General features: G+C 37.5%; 1 protein-coding gene across 6 annotated transcripts in view; it reads right to left on the reverse strand.

The window, feature by feature from the left end:
- The window catches only part of RABGAP1L (RAB GTPase activating protein 1 like), a 647,569-nt gene that overhangs the window by 162,375 nt on the left and 464,380 nt on the right, over nt 1–20,814 (reverse strand). For all 6 annotated transcript variants that reach the window (XR_014022598.1, XM_081298896.1, XM_081298894.1 and 3 more), the window contains one exon: nt 18,471–18,512. Coding sequence is in view for 5 of the 6 variants with exons in the window: in XM_081298896.1 (XP_081155022.1) it covers nt 18,471–18,512 (42 nt within the window). In the remaining variant the exon portion in view is untranslated. The remainder of the gene's footprint in view (nt 1–18,470; nt 18,513–20,814) is intronic.

The following is a 20,814-nucleotide window of genomic DNA, read 5'->3' on the forward strand; positions in this document are numbered from 1 at the left end:
TGTATGGTGTGCTGCCTCCCTACCAGAGGCCTGCAAGCAAAGGGTCCATTGGTGATGGACTGAAACCTCCAAAACTACAAGCAAAAACAAACCTTTCTCTCATTAAGTTGACTTATCTCGCTTATTTGTTATAAGAAAGCTGACGAACACAGAAGGTAAAGAGTGAAAGAGGAAATGCTATTCAATTCTCTGCGTACACACCAAGAGTCCAGAACTGTGCTCTGTGCTAAATGGAATACAAAAGCAGCCCACAGGGTGATCTCTGCCTTCAATGACATTATAGACTGTATGGCAGAGACAAAAACTACATATTGGGACAATTGGGAGGTCCCCATGGCATTGTGTAATAACATGCCCATTAGCTACATTTAGTTGGTAGGTACATCTGAGGTCAGACTATGATGAAAATAGGATGCTAGAAAAACAAATTATGTTGTACAATAGGCAAGTGAGCAGTACTACTAAGATAAGTTTCAGAAAGATAAATCTGGTAGCAGAGGGAAGGATGGATTAACAGAGGAAGAGACTACAGGTAGATAAGTCACAAAGCTCTTGCAGTAACTAAATATGAGAAAACGAGGGCCTAACTGATATGGTTGCTATGGAAATTGAACCATGCTTGAATTCAAGAGACATCATATAGGAAACCAGCTCTTCAGTGTTTCAGTGTAATGTTCCAAAGTTCTTGTGGTTTATCGTCTCCTCCTTTGAGTAATCTCCTCCTTTGAATAACTCACTGATAAAAAACTGCCTGAGAAATAATATTCTTCACTAAGTCAGGGAATGGCAGGCCAAAGAGGACAGGGAATGGCCTGGATAAATGAATTCAGTAGCTATCTCAAAATTCCTGACACTGAGTCACAAAGTTGTTTAAAAGATCAGGTGACTTGGTCACTTTCTCTGCAAATCTAATTATTAATGGAGTAAACCACAGTGCACCAAGCTGAGCTAAGCAGAAGTTGATGTGGTGACACTAAAAACTGCCTGAGTTCACCTGGTCATCTCTATATAACCGTAAATAGAAATACATAGGGTCCAGGGAGCTGGTGTCCTACAAAGACTGCATTTATGTACTTTTGCAGTGCTAGGAGTCAAGCCCAGGGCCTCACACATGCCAGGCAAGCACCCTACCACTAAGCTACAGCCCTAGCTTTTCTTATTATTATTTTGAGAGTCTTGTTAAGTTTCCCAGGCTGGCCTTGAACTTGCCATCCTCCTGCCTCAACCACCCAAATAGCTGGGATTATAGGTGTGCCTCACCCTGCTCAGGAAAAGAAGACTTTATAGCAGCTACTTTCCTTCAAATTGAAGAACATGTCAGGAAAGTTATTAAAAGGAATAGAAGGGAAGGGAAGTTAAGGAAAGAGAGGAAGAGGCGGGGAAGAGAAGAACAATGCTCTCAGCACTCGTTATCCGACACATCCAGCTGCTCCCACGTCTCCCCAAGAGACACTGTCCACTCTGTCCCACTATTTGTCCCTACTGCCACAGGGATGATTCTAACATTCTCCTAACTAGTCCCCCTGTTTGTTACCAGTTTCTTCACATTTCATTCTCTCCCTCTGTCTCTCCAAGGCCATCTTCCTAAAACAACCTCGAGCATGTCATTGTCTAAAGGTATCCTGTGGCCCACAGGTCAAAGGTTAGCATATACCCTAACCACTTCAGACAAACACCTACCTTTCAACTTCACCTGTCACCTTGATCCCCCATGCCCAGTTTTCACATAGAACTTTTCCCCATTTTCCAAATAAGTTCTTTTTTACAATGCTTCTGCTACTTATTATACTATTTTCACTGCCTAAAATATCATTCCTTCTCTTCTCTTGCTCATCTTTCAAGACTCAAATATCAAGTGTCACTTTATCTTTCAAGCCATCCCTATAACTGCTTCCCTCCTGCTTATGCATCCAGTCCCGTTTATGACCCTATAAGGACCCTCCTATAGCAATTATTCCTATACCTGGCCTCTCCCCTGCTTCTCAGTGAACATTATAAGAAAAAAGATTAAATCACTGACATTTAGCAATATGCTCACCACCAGCTGATGCTTTTTCATGAACATGTAAATTTGAATTGGGGGAGTTCCATCATCAGACAGGTTGATTCTACAGGAATGAATCAATGAACAGACCTGCATGCCTTGCAGGATGGACCCAGGACTCCACAAGTTACTGTTCTGGTTTAGATTTTGGTGTTTAAAATATACCGGGGAAAGGAGTGTCAAATAAAACACTATTTTCCATCTCACATGGAAATACATAATAGATGTTGATGAAAGTACTAACGTATTTGGCCATAAGTAGTAAGTATTGCAAACTAAGTCCTTAAAGTACTCAAAGTTTTCCAAATAATGCCAACATGCACCTGAACTAATATTAACACAAAAACACACCTTTAAGAAAATATCTATTGATAGGTTTATTGCTAAAAAGTTCAGATGCTTAGAACTTACATATAACAGGACTCAAATCAAATTCAAGGAAATGATATGAAATCACTGTGACAAATGAAAGACTCTTCCTGATGTCTCCTCTACAAGTTGTTAAATCTAAAGAAGATTAAAACTACAAGTAAGTAGCTAGGGTGCTCCAAAAGGAGTTAGCAGGCTAGGTCAGCTAATTAATCAAATAATAAAGTTTAAAACAAAAACATGTGCTTTTGTATTCACATATGGTTTTTCTTCTTACTTTCCTACTAGTGATATCCCAGGTTATAATGCAGTGTTCGTGGAAGACCACAATATTTAAAGCTGAAAAATTTACCCAGGATTCAAGAACTAACAATATAATACATAGCATTCTGCTGTGTGTGAGGTAATGGCCCCCACAGCAAGTTGCCCTGAGAGGCTATGGTGGGCACCAACAGAGGAGAAGCAGCACAGGTACAGGTACAAATTCTCCTACTGGGCTCCACTAGTCCTCTTCTTGAAAGATGCCACACCTTTAGCACTCCAAATACTAGAGTCAGCTTTACTGTCTTTGCTCTGAAATGAAAATAAATTATTCTTGAACAAGAATGCCTCAATAGCAAGTGTGCTGAGCAAGAGCTTTTGACTTCTTTTCTTTACCCTAAAAAAGCCTAAACATGGCACAAAAAACCAAATCAAGATACCACAATTATATTTATAATTCCTTGACTGAAACCATTGATTTTACTATCATGGCATCTGAATGATAAACTAGCGTTATCTTAAAGCAAGACTTACTTCTCCATGTCAAAATCACATAAATAGAAATACTGCATTTTAAAATACTGTACTATTTTCTCCCCACAAAAAAATTACAAAGATAAGGACTTTCTATGAGCCCATTTAAATGCAATGGGTTCTGTTCTGAGATATACTACCTTTCATTATTTTATAATCCAGGGGGAAAGACATACAATCTAATAATTAAGAAGAAATTGATTGGTGGTTTCCTTTCCATGCTAATCCTTTAAAATGGAGCTGGCTCAGGCTTGCGAGGGCTTGCAGAACATGCAATTGCCCAGTAGCAGGACAATACCCATTCTACTCTCTGCCTTCCACCCATCTCCAAGCACCCCTCCCTTACACTCATTTTGATTTGTTTTTCTGGTAGTAAGGTTTATTCTTGGCTTTGTACCCAGCTCCCTTATATGCACCTCCATTCAGCCTTGCTTGATGGCTGGCCCATGCTGGTCTCAGTGAACTCTAGTTTACTGGCTCAATGTGTTACCATCTCAGGTAGAAGATGTTCCCATTACCAGTCCCATACCTGCTGGGGTCAGCCCTTCCCACTTCCAATCACAACAGGAGGGTTCTTAGATTGCTGGTACAAAAAAAGAAAAGCAATCTGAAGTAAGATAAGTACCATAAATTGAAAACAGAGTTAAAAAGAAGGGATAATAAAACAAAAGTATCAAATCTATAGTTATTCAAATAAAAGGAAAAAATGCCAAAGATGCAAACATTTTCAGCTGCCTCTCAATTATCAACACAGAATGGAGACACTAATTTCAAACTGAGGATTAATAAAGATTTGAATATGTTACTGTGATTCCTCCCTCCCTCCCTCCCTCCCTCCCTCCCTTCCTTCCTTCCTTCCAATGGGGTCTTGTTATATTGCCCAAGCTGGCTTCGAACTTGTGAAATTCCTGCCTCAGCCTCCTGAGTAGCAGGGAATACAGCTGTACACCACTGTGCCCAGATGTTTTAATTCTATCTTAATATCTCTTGTATATTAGAATGGGCTTAAATAATAAAGTTATTCAGTGTGGAATTGACTTAGGAAGGCCTACTAACTTCTTGAGATTCCTTATCTGGTACTCCCTCATACCTCCGACACAATCCACTAAACCCATTTAAAAAAAAAAATCTAATGTTTCCTGTGATGCAAAGTGCTGCTCTATACAGAAATGCAGAGCTGCCTCAGGTAAGAGTAACAAATAAAGACACTAGTTTCAAAGAGCTTCCCTTAAATTCTTACAGCAACTAATAGGTATTTATAGGTGCTTACTTTAGTGAGCAAGCTGTAACAGAAGATTCCCTGAGAGTTATCTTTATTTGGATTATAATGTAAAAACAGGAAAGCAAGTGATGATCAGATGTGAGACAGACTTGAAAAGTGTAGATTTAGAAAAGCTGGTAGAATGTTGCTTCTGGACAGAAAGCAGACAGGCCTAAGGTATACATGGTTCATCTTGGGTCCACTTCCAGGTTGGCTGAAGTGGAGACATGATGAGGGTGGAACCATCCAATTGAGGTGGCTGCGGAGGGTTTTGATGACTAGATGAAGATGTCTAAATTCAACCTTCAATGATTAGGAATCAGTGAAGATCTATTAAAATAGGAAAAGCAGGATATTAACAGTATCTGAGGCTATATTCAGCCCTGATCATTTTAACTGAGGGAAATCTTTATGAGTGCATGATTACTTAAATAAAACCTTTTGAAATTAAAAGAAACATGAGATTTGTTTTATTCAAAAGAAAGGGGCTCAGTATGCATAATCTCTGTGAAAAGAACTGTATTTACTGTCTAAACAATTAGAGAGTATTAATCAAGAGAAGGATTAGTGTGGTTTGGTTAGGGAAAAATCAAAGTACATCAACATTGCTTTAGGTGGGGGTTCAGATTACTTAAGTACAACAACTGGAAAAAGGATAAGGTTAATCTTCTAGTCCTTTTCTGGTCTATGCATCAATTCTGGAATCAGAATGTTAGCTGAACATGTAGAACTGTTTTCTTTGCTACCTGTAGGGACCCAGCTTGACATGACTATAACCATCTTGTGGTAACCAATGTTTTGCCTACCAGATGACCCTAGCATGCAACCCACACCCTATAGAAGAAACAAGTCATTAATATAGACAGCTGAGCATTTTGTGACAGCCACTAATGCTCAGGTTTTTTTCTTAATTGATGCTTGATGTATTAATAGTTTATTTTAGAAAGGCCAGGGATATTCTGTTTGCCTGCGGGCCACCTGGGTCTAGCTTAGCATATAAACCTCCTCCTCCTGCCTCAGAATACAGGGATCCTCCTATCTTGCAGCCACACAAGACACACTTCTGTCAGTAAATCCCCGATAAAGCTCACTCCACACAAACCTGGACATCTGCCTGTCTTTAAAAGGCCTTTGGTACAGGTCTCTGTACATTGGGACTTTAGTTTTCCAAAACAACACTTTAGGGAATAAAAAGTAAGCCTTGGGCTGTCTTTAGGAAATAGTTTACTTAGAGAATGTAAGCATACATATGAAACATCTAAATAACAACAGAAGACAGTGATGTTACTGTCAATGTGAACAATACATGGTATCATTGCAGGGCATATGCATTGTGGGCAGAAAGAATCCAGAACCATCCTTAAAGAAGATGGGGTTTATGCCACAACACAGGGGCTAGGAAGCAGGCCACTGTATTACACAAAGAAAAGGGAAGATAATTACATGTCACATATAGATGCTTTCAGAATATAGTGCCAGAGTTCATTTCAAAGATTTTTGATGGGAAAGTGAAAAGGCGAACACAGCACAATAATGAAGGCCATGATGTCCAGATGGGCAGCCTACAGTCTATGTGATTGTGCCCCAAGAGCTGTGCTATGCACAAGTTGTCTGGCCTACAGATGAATGCTAATGATAATGAAGGCGAAATATCAAAGGCCTCTGAAGGATTTACACAGGGTCACTGAAGATACAAAATTGAAACTTGAGTTAGGACAAAAATTAGGAATTGCTTTCTTTGGACAGTGAATTTATGACTCCTCCAAAGGAGACAAAGCAATGTAAAACTAACTGCAGAAACCAAGGAACTTATTTATTGCTGAAACCTGAGGAGGAAGAAATGATTTCCACCAAAGGAAAGGGCAAAGAGGCAGGGACATGAAGGACACAAACTGTGGAAGAGCTGGTGCAGGGACCAGACCTGCGATTCCAGCAACTTGGGAGGCTGAGGCAGGAGGATTGCAAGCTTGAGACCAGCCTGGGAAACTTTTCAGAATAAAAATAAGAGACTGGGGTGTAGCTTAGTTGTATAGCACCTCTGGGTTTAATTCTCAGTACCACAAAATAAAAATTAATTAACTAATTCATTAATTAAAAACTGTGGAAGACAGAATGGGTATATATGCAGAATATCTTTTTTTCCCCTGATCAGTTAGCTAGAGGGTCATGAGTAGGATAGAAGCTAATCATCAGAACTTCTGCTTTTATATTCAATTTTATGTTGCTTTTCTCCTTAGCTTCATGTCTTAAAAAATAAGATCACTATACTACTTTGCTCAGTTATTGGAATTAAGTATCCCATGACCAGCCTTTCATTTTCTTTAGTTGCTAAAATTTCAAGTTGTAAAACTAAATGCATTCTGAAAAGAGTGCTTTTTAATTTACAAAGGGCTATTCAGGAGATCTCCTCTTTCCTGAGTGAGTCTCAATAATTTGAGTGTTTCAAGAGATTTGTGCATTTTATCTAACTTGTCAAATTTATTATCATAAAGCTTTACATAATCTTCTTTATTATCCTTTTACTATCTATTGAATTTGTAGTGGTATTACCTTTCTCATTCCTGATGCTGACAGTTTGTGTCGTCTTCCTTTCTTTTCCTGTCAATCTGGCTAGAGGTATTATTAGGTACATAAATGCCTATAACTCTGACATGCCTTTCCTATTTATTTACTCTTAATCCCTTCTTTTTTAATGCTTCTTTTATATTAAATTGTTTTTATGATTGTATTTTATTTCCTTTATTGGTTTGTTAGCTATAACTCCTTAGCTGTTTCCTTTAACCCTTTTAATAATTCAGATGTGACTTACTTTAACTTTTTTATATGTCTACGAAGTATTTACCTTAGCTTTATTTAGTTTTGGTAGGGGGTGGGTTTGAACACAGGCCCTTGCACATGGTAGTTACGTGCTCTACCACTGAGCTACATCTCCAGCACCTTCCCTCAGAACACTACATTTTTCTTTTCTTTTCTGACTTTTGAGACAGGGTCTCTCTAAGTTCCCTAGACTGTCTATAAACTTGTGAGCCTCCTACCTCAGCCTCCTAAGTAGATGGGATTACAGGCATGTGCCACCATACCTGGCTAACCTTATTTTTTCAAGAATATTTTCTTTCTTTCTTTCCTTTTTAAAAAATCTGGTGTAGTGCTTTAAATATGCTATTCCATTATCTAACTATTTATGTTGTCTTTAATATCCTGTCATACTTTGTTTTTTTTAAACATATATTTTTCCATTGATTTTGAACAATTTGATGTACCTTGGTGTAGTTTTCTTCATGTTTCTCTTGCTTGGAATTTACTGAACTTCTTGGATCTGTGGGTTTATAGTTTTCATCAAATTTGGAAAATCATCAGCTGTTATTTCTTCAAATATTTTTATCTCCCTTTTCCACCTGTCTCTCCTTCAGTTCCCCAAGTACACATCTATTAGACCTTTTGAAACATCTTTTTGAAGCATTACATATATTTTTGCATTTTAAAATTTGTCTTTACTTTTGTATTTAATTTTGAATTGTTTCAATTGCTACATTTTCAAATTCACTAGTTTTTTCTCCTGCAATATCTGATCTACCTTTAATCCCATTTAAGATATTTCTAAGTTCTATTAGACATTGTAATTTTTATCTCTTGAGGCTCTGTTTTTTTTTCACATTTCTTATTTCTCCATTTAACTTTTTGAGTACATGAGTAAAGTTATTACAGTATTAATGTCCTTATCTGGGAATTATAATTTCTGGGCCAACTGATTCACTAATTTTTTTCTCTTCAGTATGGATCAAAATCTACTTTGAACATACAGGTGAAAATGAGGTTCTAGAAGTTAATTAAGCAGTAATTCTCAACCAGGAGTGATTGTGCCCCTGAGAGAACATTTAGCAATGTGTAGAGACATTGTCACAACTAGAATGGTGCTACTAGCATTTAAATAGCCTATAACACACAGGCCAACAACCCACAACAAAGAATTAACTGACTAAAATGTCAACAGGACTGAGTTTGAGAAACCCTCCCGTGGAGCAACAGGATGAAAGGAATTCAGGATCCTGAGTGGTCTTGTGTTGCTGAGCCCACATCCTATTAAATAGTATCACATGAAAAAGAAAAAAACCCCAATTATCTCTTATTGAAACCACTGTATTTTGGGATCGAATTTGCTATGGCAGTTTAGTTTACATGGATACTCCTATATTCTCATAAACCCCACTGTAAATTGAAAATATTTTAACTCAAAAATGCATTTTAAAAAACCTATCAAAAATTATATCATAGCTTAGCAACACAACACACTGCATAGTACTGATTATTTACCCTTGTGATCATCATCTGGGAGCTCACTGCTACAAACTTGTGCCATAAGAGCATCCATCATACTATATATCACATATCACTAGCTTAGGACAACATCAAAATTCAAAATTGAAAGTATAGGCCAATGTCGTGGTTCACAGCTGTAATTCCAGCAATTTGGTAGGTTGAGGCAGGAGGATCATAAGTTTGAAGTTCAGCCTGGGCAACTTAGTGAGATCCTGCCTCGAAACAAAAAATAAAAAGTGTTAGGAATGTAGTTCAGTGGTAGAGCATTTGCCTAGCATGTGCAAGCTGTGGGTTCAGGCCCCTTGTTCTGAAGAAGAAATTTTGAAAATATAGTTTCTTTCAAATGTATATCACTTTAGGACCATCATGAAGCTAAAAAACCAAAACTTGTTTTGAACCTTCATAGATGGGAAACCACTGAACTCTAATATAGAAACCAGTTTCCATAAGTGAAGTGCTGTTAAAACGAAAAACTTGTTTTGTGGATTTATAATTGACAAAGTAACACAACAAATATTGCTGGCTAGACAACTGGTGATCCTTTTTATGTAAAGACACAATAGCTGCAAAATAATCACCTCTGATTACCTGAAAGGAAAACGGTGTGCTATGGTATCTGTTACTCTAAAGAAAGTTGTTGGGAAGCAGTCTACAGTCTGGCTATTAAGAGGCCTCAGGATTAGAAAAGTCAACTACTTTTTCCAAACAGAAGGAAAGAGCTCTACATTCTTCAAAAGTATCTCAGTAAGATTTCCCAGCCAAATAGAGTCTGCCAAGAGGCAGAGATCATATTAAAGGAATTGCATCCCACTGAGTCTGTGGTTTCATCTGTCCTCAGGGTAATACCATTAAAACGAACCAAAGAGAAGGAGGAGGAGGAGGAAGAGGAGGAGAAGAAGGCAGGAGGGGGAAGAGGAGAAGGAGACAGGCCATTAAAAACAGACAAACAAATACGACAAGACTTGGGAACTATGTCTAGAAGAAATCTTTGGATCTGTTTACCGAGAAGAATGGAAGAAAATAGATCAAAAGTCTATAAAAGCACTGCAAATTATTTTCCAAAAGAAATCAACTCTAAAATACAGATTAATTTTTCTAATATGTATCAGCTCCTTCAGCTTCCCTAAATAATACTGGTCAATTTTTTGTGTACATCCTTATTGTGGTAAAATAGTTATAAAATTAAATTTTCATTTTTTATTAAAAAAGACATCAGGCTGACCTTCAATTCTCAGGCTTCCAAATCTTCACAAATGCAAGTTTTGAAGACCATGAAGCTCCCAAGAAGGGAGTACTGTAACACCACCTTCAGATCCAGCCATGAGGACAGCAGATAATGGTACAGCTCCTGAAGATCAGAACCAGTCTGATGGGCTAACCAAGAAAACTCTGTACTGCCACAAGAAATCCTGGAAATTCCTATGGACAACTGACTGTGCCACATTGCCCTTCTTCCCTTTTCTGAACGTCAGCTTCTGTGGTGCTATATCTTCCCAATTGCTCCTGTGCACTGGTATGAGATGAGCAGATAAGTATTCACAGGATTATGAGGAATAATTCCTGACTTGAAAGACAGGAACACACATTATCCAGAGACCTTTGATTTGAGCAGATGTAGTACCTGGAGCCTTGGAAAGACCCCCTTGGAAGGGAGAGCATGTTTTTATTTGAGAATACAGGTGATGATAGATACTGCATGGCCAGCAGGGCACACAATGACACTGCTAACCTGTCTAAAAATGTTTTTCTTCTTTTCATACTCACAAGAATTTTAACAGGGCACATGGCTACTGAGCTACAGATTATTCTTCCTAGTTACCCTGCATCTGAGTGTGGCCACAGATAAAATTTTTGTCAATGGAACGTGAACAAAAATGATGTGTGCAACTTCCTGTTTTCTTAAAAGAACACTACTTGTCCTCCACTTTTCCATGAAATTTCCCCTTCTTCTGCATTGCAACATGGATGGGGTGTAGACCTAGCTTTAACTACATACATAAGGACAATGTCCTAGGGAATGGTGAAAAAAAAGACCCACACAGAATCGTGTCACTGAGTGATTTCATGGAGCTGAGATACCTGCCTTTTGGAACAAATTCTATTCTCTCTGAACTGAGATCTGTAAGAGAAATACACTATCTTATTTAAACCACTGTATTTCTTATGGTTTCTCTCTTACATACTCCTTGTTTTTTTAAATAGAAACTTTTTAAAAAAGCCTTGTATTACTCAATGTCACAAATAAATTATTTTGTCTGAAATTCATTTACTTTTGCTCAAACTAAATCCCTTAGTCAAAGCAAGGCAACAGGAAAAAAAAAGAGCAAGCCTATAGAGTTTTGATTGCAATTCCCGTAAAAGGAACATATTCTAAACTTTTCTCAACATGCATAAACCAAACATGAAATAAGGGCTGAGGATGTAGCTCAGTTGGTAGCTTCTCTCGCATGCACAGGCCCTGGGTTCAATCCCCAACACCACAAACCCCCTTCCCACCTCCAAAAAAAAAAAAAAATCAAATCAATTTGTTTATGCTTCCAATGAATTTCCTCTGACTGGTTATACTGTTGTGATACTATCAACTGAGCATCACTGTTAACTATTAAACTGTCCATACTTTAATGAACAAAAGTAGTCTGTTTGGTGCTAAAAAGCAATACTAGTAACTCTTACAGATAAAAAAGGTCATAAAATCTGACTGAGCAGTAACATCCTCGGACAAAAGACTCCTGGTCATATCTCCCTATGACCAGCTCACACACAGTGACTGGTCAAGAGTAAAACAGTTTGACTACAGCATTAGACGCCCTTCAGGGATGACCTCACATCTTAGAGGTGATGAAAGAGTAGTGGATCAGTATAACTCAAACATTCTAATTAGTCAGAGCAGAGAATTTAATTTTACCATCATTCTTAACAGTGAATTAATTTTGATTAGCCTAAATTCAATTATTTGTTGATATAATGGCTCTTGGTTTCTCTGGCTCTGCTTCCTTTCTATTTAATCAGTGACATTTTTAGATTGGGACAACTATCTTTGGACATGCAGTCTTCACACAACTTGGCTAAAAATCTTCCTTTTCAGCCTGTTAATATAGATTTGTGAAACCGAGGCTGATTTCACTAGTTTGTCTCTTGCCATAATGTGAAAAGCAATGGACCACTGAGTGAGAGCTAAGTAGGGTGACAACTTCTTCACAGAGTAGTTGTACAGTCACAGGGTTTAACTAACACACACACACACACACACACACACACACACACACACACTACAGCTTAGGGGTTAAGAACACTGTCTCTGCAGTAAGACAGGCCCACTGTGATGCCGACATGTTATCTGCCTAACTGAATGACTTCAGCCAAGTTTCTTAACCAGTAAGTCACACACTATTAACATTAATAGAGTTACTGTTAAAAAGTTTTGGAGACAGATAATAGTGGCAGTTGCACTGTGAATGCACTTAATGCCACTGAATTAAAAGAGTTAAAATAGTAAATTTTATGTGATATATATATTTATATTTATATTTATATTTATTTTATGCCAATGAAAGAAAAAGAAAAAAATTAAAGGCTATAAGAATTAGTTTAATGGTGCTTAGTAGAGAACCAGGAAAGTTTTAGGTACTCAGTAAATAATGGGAGTATTATATTTAATGTATTTATTAACTATTTTTAAATTGCATTTGGGAGTTCCTCACAAAGTGTAAAGGCTGCACAATTACATCATTATTAATGGCAGCAGCTATTTTTTTTTTTGAGAGAGAGAGAAATTTTTTTAATATTTATTTTTTAGTTTTTGGTGGACACAACATCTTTATTATTTTTATGTGGTGCTGAGGATTGAACCCAGCGCCCGTGCATGCCAGGCGAGCGTGTTACCACTTGAGCCACGTCCCCAGCCCAACTGCTATGTTTTTTACATAGATCCAACACATTACTTAAGTGTCTAGAAAACCTGAAAGAATTATCACAGCACACACCTTGCACAAACACAGAGACACAGGGTAGCAGTTCTCTTAACTTTGGAAAAATGAGCCATTCACATTCAAGCATGATTCTAAAGAGGCTTTTAAATTTGACTGAAAACAATTTTCTGGGTTTATTCTTTCTTTCTTTCTTTTTTTGGCAGTACTAAGTATTGAACCCAGGGATGCTTTATCACTGAGCTAAATCCCCGATATCTCCAGTACTTTTTTGTTTTTTATTTTAAGACAGAGCCTTTGCCACATTGCCCAAACTGGCCTCAAACTTGTAATGCTCTTGTCTCAGCCTCCCAAATGGCTGAGTATAGATGTGCACCACCATGCCTGGTTATTAGCATTTATTTTTAGATGTAATAAATATTCCTTTGCTCCTAATTTTATTCTTTTATAAACTCCATTTTAGTAACACAGACAAAGATAAATTCAACCAAGACTTGAACAAATATGCTAACTATAATTCTCTTCTATTTATTAAAAGACTGAGATAGTTGTATAAGACACACAGCTCACAAGTCCATACACTCACACATATATACACATACATATATACATATATATGCACAGACAGCACAGATCAACACAAAATGTATGACAGAAATTATTATGATGATGGAAAATACTTTCTCATTCCTTTATTTATAAATGAGGAAAGTAAGTGTTACAAGGTTAGATGATCTGATTACGGTCTCACAGTAAGCTGACTACAGAAATGTAACCGCCGCCTGCAGAGCCTCAAACGCACCACGCAAAGGACTCGCCCCTGTGTCTCTATTCTTTCGCATGTATTTCACCTGCCTAAAATTCCTTTCTCGGTTTAGTTGCCCTCTTTGGAAAATCTTCCCTGGTTCTCCCAGAATGAAAATGGAACCCTGCCTTTTGGCTTCTGAAGCACCCCTTTAAGCCCCAGGACCAATCCCACTGAATCCTATCCACCTTTCTTCCTTCTCCTTTAGATCCAGGACAACTGCAGGACATCAAATGTGGTCTCTGTATCCCCACACCCAGCCCAGAACCTGGAAACAGGAGGCACTCTCAGAACATCTGTTGAGTAAGTAAACCAACCAACCAAATAACACAGTCTTCTCCAAAGGCAGGCAGGAAAGGTGGGGTCAAAGACACAGGTGGGAAGTCAGTCTTGGAGTGAATACAGAACACACCTTTGCTAAAGGCAGGAGCAAAGCAGAGGAAGATGAGGATAAAGATTTTTAAGAAAAGCAATGAAACCTTGAATGAGTTCATGCTGAGTGCTTATTTTGATCATAAAAACAGGGCAAAGAGGACATCAGATTATTGTTCTCATCTATGTCAAATGACCTCATGCTTTTTAAGGTACATTAACTTCAAAATAATTACTGACTACCTGGAACATGATGTGTTTATTCAGCTATCTTTTGTTCCTGGAGTTCTGGACTGTCTCATGAGAAACAAACAATGAGAAATTGCTTCAACAAATTTAGGTATGATTTAACGTATGCATTGGTACTATGATGGTAGATTTTTAATATAGACCTCTAACTCATTAAATACACCATTTCTGAAACTTTAAACTTTCTTGAGTATTCACTATAGAGAACTAGAAGCCCTGCATTTGCGTTGGCTGTAGCATTTACTAGACAGCACCTGAGACTAACCTATTATCAAACTGAAGGGGCACCAGAGCAAGGCTAAAAACAAACAACTCAGACAACAAATGATGTTGGGGCAGGAACCAGAAGACAGGAACGCCCAAGTCACAGAACTCTAGGTGCACCCTGGGACAAACCATTTCCACAATATCGAGGACTGGAGTTTTACTGCCACCAACAGGACAGCAGGCATTCTTCAGGCTAGTATAAAACTGTGCAGAAACCATCCCCAAACAGATTCTGTTCAGATCTTCAGACTTCTAACCTGGTCGTTGACTGCAGAAATGACATCCCTAACTTTAGTCCTTCCTTATGTCACCATCTGCAAGCACAGAAACTAGACCTTTGAGCTCAATAGGCGTATCAGACGCCAAGGGAGCTAATGTTCCCTTTCCAGTCTCAGGTATGTGGTTTTCCACTTCCCCTTTTGCCCTGCGGTACCCCAAGTCCTGCAGGGACAGTGGCAGGTGGAGAGGCTAGAGCCCAAGTTAGTCCTTCTTTTCCATGACGGCAGAGAAGGAAGGGGGAGTCGTCCTTCGGAAGGACAAGGAAATACTTACCTAATCAGCCTGCTGCTAAACAAATAACTGGTTTTTCAACTCTCTTTAATAAATAGGTCCTAATTCTGGATTATTATTTTTTTTGATTCTCTATGAAGCCTCTTTTCTCCATTTCTCTTCTCCCCGTTTGTCAACCACCCCCCCCCCCCCAAAAAAAAAAAGCTGAACACTGAAGTAAATGGAATGGACAGGACAATTTTTGAGGGAAAAAAATCAAAAGTAAGCAAACAAATACAATATGCACAAAATATCTTTTTAAAAATAATAAAGTGCTGTATAATAAAGTTTCCCATGAGCCACTCCGAATCACGGTGATGACAGATTGAAAAACTGCACAGGGAAGCTTTCTCAGACTATGGAAAAGGCTTTCTACTCCTCATGTGAGGCAATTTGATCCTTAGTAAACAGAGGTGGTCAGACTATGGCCAACTGTGGCAGCAGAGAGTCACGGCCACAGTGGTGGCCATGGCAATCCAGAAATGGAGTGTGAGGAACGAACTTTCCTGAAAGAAGGCGAACGCGATGAGGATTTTGTTGCGGCCACTTCTAGAAAGTGAGCCCCCTAGGTTAGACAGGAAGGAGTCAAACTACCTCTGTAGGAGGACATAGCTCAATATAATCTGCATACACACAGGTTATATCCTAAGATCCCCCCACATGTAAAATGACTAAAAATGAGTTCAGCAAGGTTGTGGAATACAAGACCAATTTAGAAAGAGCAAATTCATTTTTATATATTAGCAATTAAGAAGAAAAGTTAGATTAAGAAAATAATCCCATTCACAATAGCATCAACAAAATATTTCAAAACAAATTTTAAAAGAAGGGCAAGTCTTTTGTACACTGAAAACTATAAATATTATGGAGAGAAATTAAAGACCTAAATAATAATTAAAGACCTAAATGAGAACTTTCTGTTTTCATAGATTGGAAGACTCAATATTAAGGTCCCACACTCCTCAACTGATTGAGAGATTGAATGCAATCCCTATTAAGATTCTACTGTCATATACATTCTGTTATTCTTTCTGCCAGGTGGGGACAATCAGATCAATGACATATACTTCAATTTAGCCCTATATATACAGTCTCCATGAAGAGTCAGTTTCAGGATATATACAAAGTAGATAAAAAATATCAGTCACTACTGGTGAAAAACACTCTCCTTCTATCTTTTCTAACTAGCCAAATTCTCAGAGATGATGTTTGAAGACTGCCTAAATATTGCTAAAGATATAAAAAGCTTTTCTGCACAGTGACCAAAGAATGACTCTGCCCAAGCACGTCTAGATTAACAAGCTCAGAAATAAATGGCCATAATACAGAAAAGTAAACATGTTAATCAGGAAGACAATTAACATCTATAGTATTGGGCTGACAAATAAAGTTCTGATAGCCACAGTGGACAGGCCACCAAAAGTATGGGAAAGGTAACTTGGGAAAGATGAAATGTCCAAGACTTAAAAAGAAAATTAGATATGATAGGAAAATCAGAACTTTGTTGAACTTCCTTATACTTGTTTAGAATGTAGCATTGCATTTAGTCTGAATTACATAATGCTTTAATTGATTAAGTCTATAAAGGTCTTATTCTAGCCCTGTCTGTTGAGAAGGCATGTTGGAAAGTGATTTGTTTTGTTTTTGTTTTTGTTTTAGTACTGGTGACTGAACCCAGGGGCTCTTCACCACTAAGCCACATCCCCAGCCCTTTTTAAAAATTTTAAAAAATATTTTTAGTTGTAGATGGACACAATACCTTTATTTTATTTATTTATTTTTATGTGTTGCTGAGAATTGAACCCACTGCCTCACACATGCTAGGCAAGTGCTCTACCAATAAGCTACAACACCAGCCTCCTTTGTTAAATTTTTTATTTTAAGATAGGGTCTTGCTAAGCATCTTAGGGCCTCATTAAGTTGCTGAGGCTGGCCTCAAATTTGCAATGCTTCTGGCTCAGCCTCCCAAGCAGCTAGGATTACAGGAATGTGCCATCACCCCCAACTAAGTGGTTTTGATTTGTTTTAATGACAAAAATTCAAGATCAAGATTCATGACTTCATTAAAAGATAAAAGCAAATATGTTTGTGTTATTTTATTTAAAATAAAATTTCAGATATCTTTCCTAACTTGTATAGTAATTTTGGCATAAAAATTGTCCACATACACTGGGTGCAGTGGTGCACACCTGTAATCCCAGTAGCTCGGGAGGATCATGAATTTAAACCAGCCTTAGCAAAGGCAAGGTGTTAAGCAACTCAGTAAGACCCTGTCTCTAATAAAATACAAAATTGAGCTGGGGATATAGCTCAGTGGTTTAGTGCTCCTGAGCTCAATCCCTGGTACCATGCACTGACCCCACAAAAGAACTGTCCATATACAAACACAAAATGACTTAATGAAAAAAGCACATTTTATGAACTTCACAAAAAGCACGTGCTTGTGAATCACAAGCAGCAATCTGCTTCTAGAGTTTCAGAGGACCCATGTTATTTCATGCTTTGTTTAGAATCAAGGTGTATAGAGGTTGTCTATCAAAGCTCTCTAAATCTGTCAAGAAACCCTCTCAAGAAAACTTTTGAGGGATTCCAAATAATAATGGTGGATCTAGGAACATATTCTAAGTACTTTGTAAATGACAATATTAATCATTATCATGACAGCTAACATTTATTAGGCAGTAAAATTTTCTAGACATTATATAAAGAACTTTTATATACCACCTTAATTATAATAACAATGCCATAAATTAATTTTTATTATTATTTCAAAACCCAGGTTCAGAGCACTTAATTTGCCCAAGGTCATCCAACAGGACTAAAATTAGAACCAAATCTGCAAGAGTCTGACTCAACCACCATATGACTCAGGGAAAGGATAGGCCTGAGCCTTTATGACCAAGGCAATTATAGCCTTCAACAGCAGGATGCCATCTTTGTCTGGGTTATTTTCATCAACTCTGCAGCAAACATCTTGCTGTTACCACACTATTAAGCCTGTATTAATATGTTGATATAAAATCCAACAAGGTAATTATAATAGAATTCTAAAATGCCTTATAAATTTCCAGTTATCAGGGAAAGAACTGCAAAGTGAAATGTAGCAATTTCTTTCTAAGTCAGTGTATTATAGAATCCTTTTAATAATTCAATTATATGTTTAGGTACTCTAGGGATATAATTATGGAAAGAAGTATTTTAAGAAAAAACCCTTTCTTCATTTTGACAGAAAACATGTTTTAACTTTCAGATTTCTTACATTATCCAACTCACATAAGGGAAAACACCTTTTAGGTTATAGGAAGTAGTACTGGGATAGCAGGATTAGATGGATTATAGGAAAACCAAACTCAAAATGCACAGCAATAAAAAGGATGAGAAGGAGGGAAGATCCGAGTTTCCTAGAGAAGCCATCTTTCTCTAGGTACAAGAACCTAGAATGACTCAAAGGCTTATTCCAGTTTCAAACGCAAAGAGCTAAGGTAGTTTGATAATTTAAGACTGAAACAAACTTACCTTTAGGAGAGCCAAGGCAACATGAAAGATTATGTTCAAACCCTGAAAGATAAAAGGGACAGTGAAAATCAATACTATCACACCTACAACTGTTTTATTAAGTACTACCCAAGACTTCCATACATCATTAATAAAATTCCTAATTGCTTTAATCTTCACATACAATACTAATTAAACCATAAGATTTTTTGAAAAGGTATTTTGCCCCTCTGAGATTCATAGTGAAAAATTTACATGCCATTTAATTAATATTCATATAAAATTATTATTTTTCTTCTATCTACTTCTGGGTTATTTGTCTGTGGCTAAGGGTTGCAAAAGTCAAGTTCCTTGCTCAAGATGGCAAAAATAACACAGAAGTGTAAAACCATTAATTGAAATTCCTAATCCTAGTTCAGACATCTGGGGACAGAGTTAAACTGCCAGTGGCAGACAAAACCAAGCCAGTCCATGCTACTGATGCTCTCGGGATTTCCAACATCGTCCTTAGTGTTGTGTTGTTTGTTCTAGTGCTTTCTTTGAAGTGCAAAAACTAGAGGTGGAAATCAGGGGCTATCAGCCAGACTTCCTTTTCCTTTTCTTTACTAAAAAGCCAGAGCACTATTTCAGTAGGGATAAACTAAACAGCCTCTGGAGAAGAAACACTGGAGCTGAGGTCTGGGCTCAGCCTAAAGACTGAAGGAGATGTTGAGCAGTTACATTTAGGAGACAGGGAACCTTACACAGTTAAGGTGACAGAATCAGAAACAGGCTGCAGGGAAAGGTGCTGTTTTCTCACCATGTAAGTCATCATACATGAGAAGAAAGATCTTTCAAGTGTGAGCTGATAGCTTCCAAAACTATAGGATTCATTCAGTGTGTTCTCTTCACCGTGGTGACAAATACCACCTATGCCTTTTGGATACGGAGCTGTACCAAACATATTATGAAATAATAAACCATGCCTTTTGTATCCAAAATCAGAAGTGATGATTAGGATTGGATCCCAGAGTGCATTCCTGCTATGATTTGCTAAGGTAGCCTTTCATATTCAACCACTAAAACTATGACACAATATAGAAAGGGTAAATGATGAGCACAAAACATTTGGTTGGCTAAGATACAAAATTAAACTAAAGGTTTTGATTTTGGGATTACTCAGTCAATTCTTTAAGAAACCAAAAATGGTAGGAAGTAAGTATAACCGGGACAGGAGACAAAAACAAATTGACATAGTTCATTATCAGACCAAATGATGATTCTAGACCTGCTGTGATTATAATCTGCCAGTTAGAAAAAAGAAAGAACACTATTCTAGATCAAGAAATTTGGGTTATAATTAAGCAAAATTGGTTCTCACCCACTAGCTGATGCCCACCTGCCAAATCTTATTGTTGTTGTTGGTTCAAAAGAATTCATTTTGACATAATTTTAAAAGCAAGGAATATAATTTGTCCAAATTCAGTCCCCAGGTCTTCCCCTTCCGCTCCCTTCCTCCCACTCCCTGTTCCTGTCTACTCTACTGGTCTATCTGCTATTTACATATATATATATATATATATATATATATATATATATATATATATATATTTTTTAAAATTAGTGTCTTGTTGGATGTATATGATGGTGAGATTCACTGTTAGGTCAGATTCATTCTACCGTCTTTTCCTACCCCATTCCTTTTTCCTCTCCTTCATTTCCCTTTGTCCATTGAACTAATGGTTCTTTTATCCTTTTTTTAGAACAAATCTTATTTTGGATTAGCTTCCACATATCAGAGAAAATATATGACTTTTGACCTCTGGGGGCTGGCCTATTTCACTTAGCACGACAGTCTCCAGTTCCATCCATTTACTGTCAAATGCTATAATATCATTATTCTTTATGGCTGAGTAATAATCCGTTGTGTATATATAGCACATTTTCTTTATCCATTCATCTGTTGAAGGGCACTTAGGTTGGCTCCATAGCTTGACTATTGTGAATTGTGCTGATATAAACACTGAAGTGGCTGCAACACTATAGCATGCTGCTTTTAAATCTTTTGAATATACTGAGGAGTGGGATAACTAGGTCAAATGAAGGTTCCAGTCCTAGTTTTCTGAAGCATCTCCATACTCCTTTCCAGAGTGTTTGCACTAATTTTCAGTCCCACCAACAATGTATGAGTGTACCTTTTTCCCTTTAGCCTCACCAACATTTATTGTTCTTTGTAGTCTTGACAATTGCCATTCTGACTAGAGTGAAGTGGAATCTCAGTATGGTTTTAATTTGCATTTCCCTAATTGCTAGAGGTTTTATTTCATACATTTGTTGACCATTCATATTTCTACATTTGAGAAATGTCTGTTTAGTTCTTTGCCCA

Source organism: Spermophilus citellus (genome assembly GCF_964194105.1).
Source record: "Spermophilus citellus genome assembly, chromosome: 6".
Classification (NCBI taxonomy): domain Eukaryota; kingdom Metazoa; phylum Chordata; class Mammalia; order Rodentia; family Sciuridae; genus Spermophilus; species Spermophilus citellus.